Source organism: Aspergillus aculeatinus, assembly GCF_003184765.1.
Source record: "Aspergillus aculeatinus CBS 121060 unplaced genomic scaffold BO66scaffold_2, whole genome shotgun sequence".
NCBI lineage: Eukaryota > Fungi > Ascomycota > Eurotiomycetes > Eurotiales > Aspergillaceae > Aspergillus > Aspergillus aculeatinus.
The window spans coordinates 1,059,795-1,068,295 of NW_020291471.1; the positions used below are offsets into that span (position 1 = coordinate 1,059,795).

General features: G+C 54.2%; 3 protein-coding genes across 3 annotated transcripts; 2 read left to right on the forward strand and 1 right to left on the reverse strand.

The window, feature by feature from the left end:
- Nucleotides 1-510: 510 nt before the first annotated feature.
- BO66DRAFT_387839 (zinc-binding alcohol dehydrogenase family protein) lies at nt 511-2,149 on the forward strand. The gene has a single exon (XM_025646401.1). The coding sequence runs from the start codon at nt 675-677 to the stop codon at nt 1,704-1,706; it is 1,032 nt and encodes a 343-aa protein (XP_025508887.1). The 5' UTR covers nt 511-674; the 3' UTR covers nt 1,707-2,149.
- Nucleotides 2,150-3,056: 907 nt separating this feature from the next.
- On the forward strand, nt 3,057-5,077 carry BO66DRAFT_450019 (fungal specific transcription factor domain-containing protein; the record flags this gene model as incomplete). Its single annotated transcript, XM_025651808.1, has 5 exons — nt 3,057-3,240; nt 3,322-3,676; nt 3,725-4,226; nt 4,285-4,776; nt 4,822-5,077. The coding sequence occupies 5 exons, from the start codon at nt 3,057-3,059 to the stop codon at nt 5,026-5,028; spliced, it is 1,740 nt and encodes a 579-aa protein (XP_025508888.1). The 3' UTR covers nt 5,029-5,077.
- A 123-nt stretch (nt 5,078-5,200) lies between these two features.
- BO66DRAFT_417135 (putative Avl9 protein) lies at nt 5,201-8,398 on the reverse strand (the record flags this gene model as incomplete). Its single annotated transcript, XM_025649651.1, has 10 exons — nt 5,201-6,913; nt 6,966-7,103; nt 7,152-7,192; nt 7,240-7,411; nt 7,456-7,535; nt 7,590-7,653; nt 7,706-7,733; nt 7,827-8,069; nt 8,153-8,255; nt 8,305-8,398. 10 exons carry the CDS (start codon nt 8,396-8,398, stop codon nt 5,534-5,536), a joined length of 2,343 nt encoding a protein of 780 aa, XP_025508889.1. The 3' UTR covers nt 5,201-5,533.
- Nucleotides 8,399-8,501: the final 103 nt, after the last annotated feature.

The window sequence follows — 8,501 nt, forward strand, 5'->3', positions numbered from 1 at the left end:
GAATGGGGAACGGGGAATGGGGGGTGTTTGCCAGCTGGATTGAGGACTCAAGTGCAACTAACTAACTGCCAGGTACAGTACTTCTGTTTGGATGTCTGGGTGTGTTTGTGCTGTGCTGTGCTGTGTACTGTACCGTACTCAACTCAGGATTAAATGTACTTGTACTGTGCCCTACTTGAAGAATAAGAATAAGCTGGATGCTCAATAGCTCAGCTTCAGATGAGGTCGGGGATAAGCAATGCATTCCCCGTCTGACAGCTCCCGCTTGACTGAATACGGGTTAGTTGGGTTGGGGTGGTTACTACTGCACGCCGGAGGTAATGACTCGTAGTACGGAGTACCGTATCGTACGTACCTAAATCCCCGAGGCCGAGACTCCACCACCACCATCGCCGCCCGCCCCGGAGTTGTCCACCGGAGATAGCCAATATACCGAGAACCAGCTTCAACTTGACTATAGACATGCACTAGATATGGACAGCATCCACGACTATATAAGGTAATGCTGCACGGTTGCGAGACTCTACAAAGTCACAGCATACTTACTACACACACTAACACATACACACACACACACACACACACACACAAACTAATCTCCTTAATCTTCACAATCTACTGCTTCACCCAACCTATTCTTCACCCACTTCACCCACTTCAGCACTCATCCCACAATGTCAACATCCACCACCACCAACACAGCCGCCTGGCTCCTCGAGCCCAAATCCCACCCCTTCCAACTCCGCGAAGCGCCCCTCTGGCAGCCCGCCGAGAACGAGATCCTCATCCGCAACCACGCCGTGGCCGTCAACCCCGTCGACGGGAGCCTGCAGAGCAAAGCGTGGTGGCCCATGGAATACCCCACCATCCTGGGCCAAGACGTCGCCGGGGAAGTCGTGCAGGTCGGGCCCGCAGTGACACGGTTCCAGCCGGGCGACCGCGTGGCCGGGCTGGCCGTGGGCATGGCCACCAAGCGCGACCAGGACCACGCCTTCCAGGCCTACACCATCCTCCAAACCAACATGGCCAGCGAGCTACCCGACACCCTGTCCTACGAAGCCGCCGCCGTGATCCCGCTGGGCCTGTCTACCGCCGCGTGCGGCCTGTTCCAGGACACCCATCTCGCGCTGCAGTATCCCGCGGAGCCAGCACGCCGGCCCCCCACCAAAGAAACGCTGCTGATCTGGGGCGGCGCCGGCAGCGTGGGCAGCAACGCCATCCAGTTGGCCGTCGCCGCCGGGTACGAGGTCGTCACGACGGCCTCGCCCCGGAACTTCGACCACGCCACGCGGCTCGGCGCCAGCCGGGTCTTCGACTACCGCAGCCCCACCGTCGTCGACGATCTCGTGGCGTGGCTGGAGGGGAGGACCCTGGCCGGGGCCATGGATTGTATTGGGTTCGCCGCCACGCCCATGACCGTGGCAGTGGTCAGCCGGTCGCAGGGCTCGAAGTTCGTGGCCACGGTCAAGGGCGGGTTCGAGGCCCCCGACGGCGTGACCGTCAAGAGCGTCTTTGGGACCACGCTGAAGGACAATGCGGTGGGCAAGGCGATCTACGAGGACTTCCTCCCCCGCGCGCTGAAGGCCGGATCCTTCGTCCCCGCCCCGGAGCCCCTCGTCGCAGGTCAGGGTCTGCACAGCATCCAGGCAGCGGTCGATCGGCAGGCCCAGGGCACCTCCGCCCAAAAGGTGGTCGTCGTGCTGTGAGTGAGCTAAACCGGCGGGTTTTGTGTAACGCTGATTCTCGCGTGGTTTCATCTGGTTCCCGACCTGCCCTCGTATCCTATTGGCCTTGTCATTTGTTGCGATATGCTCCGCCCGGCCTGGTGGACACATGTACCCCGGGACTGGCCACAGTATTCGTGTTCTCGGGATTTTGTTGTTGAAGAAAAGTTTATGACACCATAGCCCCATCAATAGGAGCAATGACAGCCGTTGGCATGATAGAGTTGTTGACTCAAACCGTGAGGTCGTACAGATTCTTGACGCAATGGACACACCACGGACCTTCAACTAGAGTTTCCTGCCCTAAGAAACCATACGTAGCAGACCAACTGTACAGGAAGTCGAATGTAGAAATCGGTGGTTTCACAGACCTTCAGCCTCAAACTTGAAAGGTTAAGTGTTCCTCTGGTGTCTGGAAGAGCACACAGCCCACGTGTAGAGACCCCTCTTCTCTACCAAGGAAAGCTTCTCACAAACATGTGCCATAAGCCTTGTGTCAGAGCCGAGGCCGTGCCGCCTCCATTCGCAAGACCTCAACCACGTTTGTCTGGCTTGGCAACAAGCTCCGGCCAAATATAGGACGAGGGTTCGGGCACCAAGGCCCAGCATACGACAGGGAGTCACCGACAAACCGAGCCCTTAAGCTTATTCTGCTCAGATCAAGTGGGGTATTCGACAGAACTGATCCAGGGACGTTGAACCCACCCAGAAAGGGCAAGTGCGCGGTTTGTGATGGTTTGTGCCCCATTCCCATACACGGCCCTGACGAAAGTGGCGTCAGCGCAAGCGGTGGTTCTGTTAGAGTGAGTTGAGTTATCTGCATCTCTGCACAGAACTCAGCCTCATCACCCGCAACTCTAATAGGCCCAATAAACAAGGCAGCTGACAGCTAGAGCGGGCATGTTCCTCACGGCCTCACACATATGCAGCCATCGAATTGATTCCGACTTCAGAGGGCATTAATCGCGCTTCGTGTTGTCATCAACCCAGAAAAGAGTCTATCCCAGCCAATGTCTCAGGTGAGGATCGTCGTAATTTGTCCACCGGATCGATGATCCGTATTCGAAGAACCTGAGACCAACCGTGGCGCTTATGCGTTACCGGTCCCTACAGACGTAGAAAGGCAGCACGTCGCAACACGGTCGCGTTTCTGGGGTCAAGCAAGATCGGAGAATAAGAGTGTAGCACAGCATCGTCGGTAAGGTCGCCCCAAGAGGAGACTCTACCCAGCACTACGCATCCTCGAGCAATACGCTAACTGGTTCAGCGCGGATTCATATCAGCTCAGCAACGCTAGATGTGAATTCTTTGGCCAACCTCCAGCTTGTCAACATGTCGCAAGTCGTCCAGAGTCGGGACAGCCCTCCCAGAAAGCGACAGAAGCCCGGAGCAGCGTGTGAGGAATGTCGACGGCGGAAGCTCCGTTGTGATCGTCGTCAGCCGCAGTGTGGCATGTGCCAGGCTTCGGGCGTCGATTGTTTAGTGATCACCGCGCGATCGCCACGAGGGCCCAAGCGCGGATATCTCAAGTTGCTGCAAGCGAGAGTCGGTGAGTACGAGGTTGAACTCTCGAGAGAGTGTTGTTAACATCTCCCAGCCGCTCTGGAGAACATCCTACTTCACAATCAAGGTCAAAGCACGGTGGCTCCTCCAGAGGTGCAGCCGCCAGAGACCCAGTTACTAGATGAGCAGGTTGATCTGTCAGCGTGGGAAATGCCTATCTTAGGAAGCCAAATCGTGGAGAATTCGTACTCGGCGTTGACGGCAGAGAACCTGCCCGGTTCTTTGTTAGGAGATGTCCCAACGCCAGTGCCTTCCATATCCCCACCAGGCCAACTGTCCAGCGCCGGAGACGAGATGTCCATCCCAGGTCTAGATCCTAGTTCAGTGCCGAGATCAGCATCGGAGGATGTCTTTGAGGTCCACCTATCAAAGTTGATGCAAGCAGACTTGTCAGTCCTCGAATCTCAAATCCCAAATGACCATCTAACGAGGTACAGGGATCAACTGTACTTCGATCGAGTCCAGAGCTTTATGCCTATTCAGCACCAGCGTCGCTACTTCGACTGGCGGCGGCTGCCGTTTAAAACAGAGGCACAGTCTTGCCTACAGCATGCTACATGGACCCTCGCCGCCTCGGTCTCCGCGCACTACCAGAGCATCGGTGGCTCCTTGTATCAACACGCAAGGCGAAAATTAGAGGCGCTGGATTCCCACCCCGCAGCCATGCCCTCGACAGAGCTCGAGCAGGTGCAAGGATGGCTCCTACTTGCTGTCTATGAGCTTATGGATGTTGACTTGCGCCGGAGCTGGATCAGCGCCGGACGAGCATTTCGGCTGATTCAGCTGAACTGGCTCAATAGCCTTGACGGAACGGATCTCACGTACGGACAGAGAGACTGGATCGAGTCGGAGCAAAAGCGCCGAACTTTCTGGATGGCTTACTGTTTGGACCGCTGCGTGAGCATGCGGACGGGGTCGCCGTTGACCTTCAGTGAACGCGTAAGTGGCGTCGACCTAACCCAACTTCAAGGGGAAAAGCGGAACTAATTGAGCCCAGGTGGCTATCCGCCTGCCAGCGCCCGAAGGAAATTTCCAGAATGATCAACCAATCTTGATGGGGTTCCTTCCTGAGGCTCTGACAGCCACAGACCCTGCAGCGGTCTCGAGCTTCACCGAATGCATTGTCGCTGCGACCATTGGAGGCCGTGCGCTCTCGCACCGCCACCAACTCCTCGTGCGCGACATTTACTACGACGTCACGGAAGACTTTCGAAAGCGACATCAATGGATCAACTCGATCCTGGTGCGGCGCATGGAGGCGTTCGCGTCGCGGTACCCAGGCGATATGCCCCAGGCGGACCCTATGCTTCTATTTGTGAATCTCATGTGGCGAGCGATCATTCTTCATCTATATCAGACTATGGCCTGTGAGGTTCTCCCGGGCGAGAATGAGGATGAACTGTTGCGAGAGTACAAGAAGCAATCTTTGGCAGCTGCGCAGGATATTGTCGACTTAACGAATCGGCTTTGTAATCTGAACTCTTTGAAAGTGAGGCCTATCATCCCTCGAGCTGTTACAGCGCTGACCCTCCAGGACCATCCACTGACAATGATTCCTTTGTCAGTGTGTGTTCAGTTCTTGATCATGTTTCAAAAGCCCGGTGATTCCGACATGAAGCCGTTGCAGGACCTCACGGAGGCGATGCGTAGTCTCAAGCGATTCAACAATCTAGGTCAGCCAGTTTTGCAGCTTGTGGAGGAGCAGATGCTAGCCGGAACATATTCTTCGCCCCCTTTTTGATTTGTCTTTCTCATCAGTCGTTGACATATGGAGAACCCCCCGAAACCAGGTTGAAAGTAGTGAAAGGTAAGTAGACGAGCGATGTGCGTCTATGCGTGAACGGTACCAGATTGGCAATTCGTAAATATGTGCAAGGTATAAACAGGTTTTGCGTTTTTGCAGGCATTTCGTTATCTTCAAATTGGCAGATGGCAGTATTCCAAGTCTCAACCAAGCTTTATCCTAGTCAGTGCTCATGAAGGGGTTTCTTTAGGCTTGACGATGGCCGTTGCGCGTAAAAGTACATCCATTGTCGGGGCCCAATTCTCTTTCCGATTGAGGGTAGAGCAGGAGGACCAGGAGTCCCAGAAATATGTATATAATGACATTATGTTGAACAAAAAAATTAAAAAGTCCCTATTTACTCACGCATATCTGCAAAGGGTGATATTATTAGACATGAAAATGTTCGGCTGGATTCGAACCTGAGACCGAACTCGTCGCCACGTATCGATGGAGCAGACTATCATGGTTGGCCAGCTTTCTCGGTGTGTATATCGGTGTTCGAATGTAGTTCTTCCTTAGGAGGGGACGGCAGGGACGGGGAATCCGTCTGGGTCTCCGTAGTTGTATGGAGGGTGTTATCTGTGACCGTGGTCAAGTCATTCCCCTGGTTCTCGGCCTCATGCTGAGTGGTGTGCTCTTGTTGACAAACCACTGCCTCGCTGTGAGTCTCACCAAGATCCGGAGCCTCCTGCGACAAGGGGGACTTCGAATACGTAGTTTCCTGCTCGTCACTATCCCCTGTCTGGTCATCCTTGCGGCTGAACTCGCCGCTCTCGCGTCGGAGAAGGATGTTGCTCCACCGCTTCCTCCTGCTTCCGCTCCGGGATAATGTCGAGAAGTCTTCACTTCGCCGTGATTGCATGGAGAGTCTACCTCGGTCTGCTTCACCCGCCTCGGTGCTGCAGGTCAATGTGGGACCAGAGGGCGACGTCGTGATAGGTGATGTTGGCGTGGGCTTCTTTTCCTGCCATTCCTTTCGTTTCTCGCTGGCCCATGTCCCCCAAGAGCTGAAATAGGCGCCCGCCTTCTGGCTCACGGCACTAACGGAAGCCTGTGCTTGTGCCATATCCACCGAGGGGGCCTTACGTCCAGCAAACCACGAAGCCCCTCCCGTGGAATTGATCGATGCTGTATCGGAAGGAGAAAATGGAGGCGAGTTTCTAGATCCCCTGTCCAGTGACGATCGTTGCGAAGGTGACGTTCTCTCTTCGGTCTTCTTTCGCTGGGCTTCCCGCATAGATTCGATGTCCGCCCAGAAGCTGTTGAATGCAGCACTGACTTTCTTCTGGCCCGTCGAAAGGTGTCTGTTCAGAGCCTCGCGGCCTTCCCGCACGCGCTCATCGAGGTGCAGCTCGGCAACCTGTTGGGTTACACGTCGTTGAACGTCGTCGATTGTCAGACCCCCTGCGCACGGGTGACGAGGCTCCACAATTGAAAACAAAAGCGCATCCGAGGTAAGGCGCTTGAACAATGAATAGTTGGGTGTGTTGCTCCACTGCGCTAAGAATTCTGCATTGAACTCGAGCGCCGGGTCGCCCTCGATGTTGTAAGCTTCCAGCTGAGCACGGCTTCTTCCGCCTGGCTCACCAGTAGTGGAAGAGCTAAGCTCCTCGTGATATTGCATACAGGAGAGCAACGCCAAGAGATACTCCTCAAACTGGAGCCTGATAAATTCTTCGGAACCCATGTAGCCATGCGTTTTGGGCTGCTGAGGATGTGCATCATCCCAGGTTTCATTAATGATTTGGGTGAGAAGGTCGATCCAGCGCCTATCCGCGACAGAGAGAGTAAGAGCATTTCGGAGAGACGGTGAGCTGATGGTAAGAGTGTCTTCGTCAAGCTGCGCATAGAATTAGCAATACAACTGGAATGGTATGGTAGAATAATCTGACGTTGACCAAGATATCGCTATAGCGATCTTTTTGCTGCAGCAATAAAGAGTTTGTGGATCCAACAACATATGACTTGGTTCCGTGATCCGCCAGCAGATCCAGTTGCTGCAACGGGGTGTATGGTCCGAACATGCTTCCCTGCGAGAAGTTAGATCGTCCAGGGTAATCAGTTGAAGATATACGCACCTTGCCGAAAATCTGTAGGGGTAGTCCCATGTATGCCAGCACTGCAGGGTTCAGCACAAATCACAAATAAGCGGGGCCGACAGCATACAGGAGCTTCTGTCACTTGTTTTCAGAGAAGTGGGCTTCTCCACTGTCTGCGCATAGGTGTCAAAAGCTGGATCGGCAGAGTCTTGCAAGCGACTCATCAGACCCGGTATCAACGAGATGAGAGAAAATTGTATCATGCACAACCGCTCACACTTGGTCCCAAAGAAAAGCATCTATGCCGGGTAAGCCGAGTCCTTTCTGAGCAGAATGAACGTACCTTCGGTTGCAAAAGCAGAGCTTTGAACAGGACAAGCGTCTGGTGCTTGAATTCATGAATCATTTCCCGCAGGGAAAGCCCTTCGCGCTTGCGTAAGCCCAGGTCGACCATACAATCAGTCTCAATCGTCTTACCCAGATTCTGATCCTTCGTGTCCTCATCTTTCTTCAAGCTGATAACCAGGCCTTCTCGAAATTTCTAGACACCGATGTCAATCAGAGATCATAGGTTAACATGAATGAGAGCGCACCTTCAATATGTCGTAGTCCGAAAAGTCGCTGTTGCATGTGTCAGCGATCGTGGCACCACTAAGAAGCCTCCAGACCAGAGCAGACTGTCGGAGGAGCACTTGGTAGCATTGCTTCACATACCGTTGCGCAAACCATGCCGACGTAACGATTGACAGCTTCTCCCTGAGTTGCCCCAGCCTCTGGGGACTGTCCGTTATCACCACCACTGCTTTCTGCACCGTTGACCTTGTAACGTCCGGCGGTCGGTAGAGGAGAATATTGGAGTCGATTTGTCGAGAGCATGAGATGCCGAACAGGGAGGTGGCAGGTCGTGTCGCAGTCTCCTTCCGGCGGACCGTGAAATAAGAGAACTCCTCAGTGGACCTGGTAGGCAATGCGTATGAGCTCAAATGAGCATTTTGTACGGGGGTACGGAATTAGGGATGGAAAGCCAGCTCGGGTCGTACAAATGCGCTCCGTCCGATAAGGCCATGAATGGCAATAAGGACCAGTCGTTCTCCGCAGCCGAGTCTCCTCCATCGTCACCGAAGCATAGTTCAATTTCAGGGCCTCTAAACAAGTTTGATGAAAGTTCAGAATTAGCTTGTCATTCGTGCACTATAGCGAATGGAGAAAAGCGAGAGATAGGGGCTGAGTGCGGATTGCGCCGCGGGTGGGCGCAAAGGACGCACGCGCAAGAATGTTCCCGACATGCTTGTTCTTAATCGATCGGTCTCGCCACCTTTGAGAAAGCAGAGAAAGTCGCTGCCGCATTGACTCCCCTCTACTCTCCTTCTCAGATATGTACATACCTTG

What these genes read in the sequence shown, in the direction of transcription:
- BO66DRAFT_387839 (XM_025646401.1), top strand. Translation starts at nt 675, where the DNA reads ATGTCAACATCCACCACCACCAACACAGCCGCCTGGCTCCTCGAGCCC.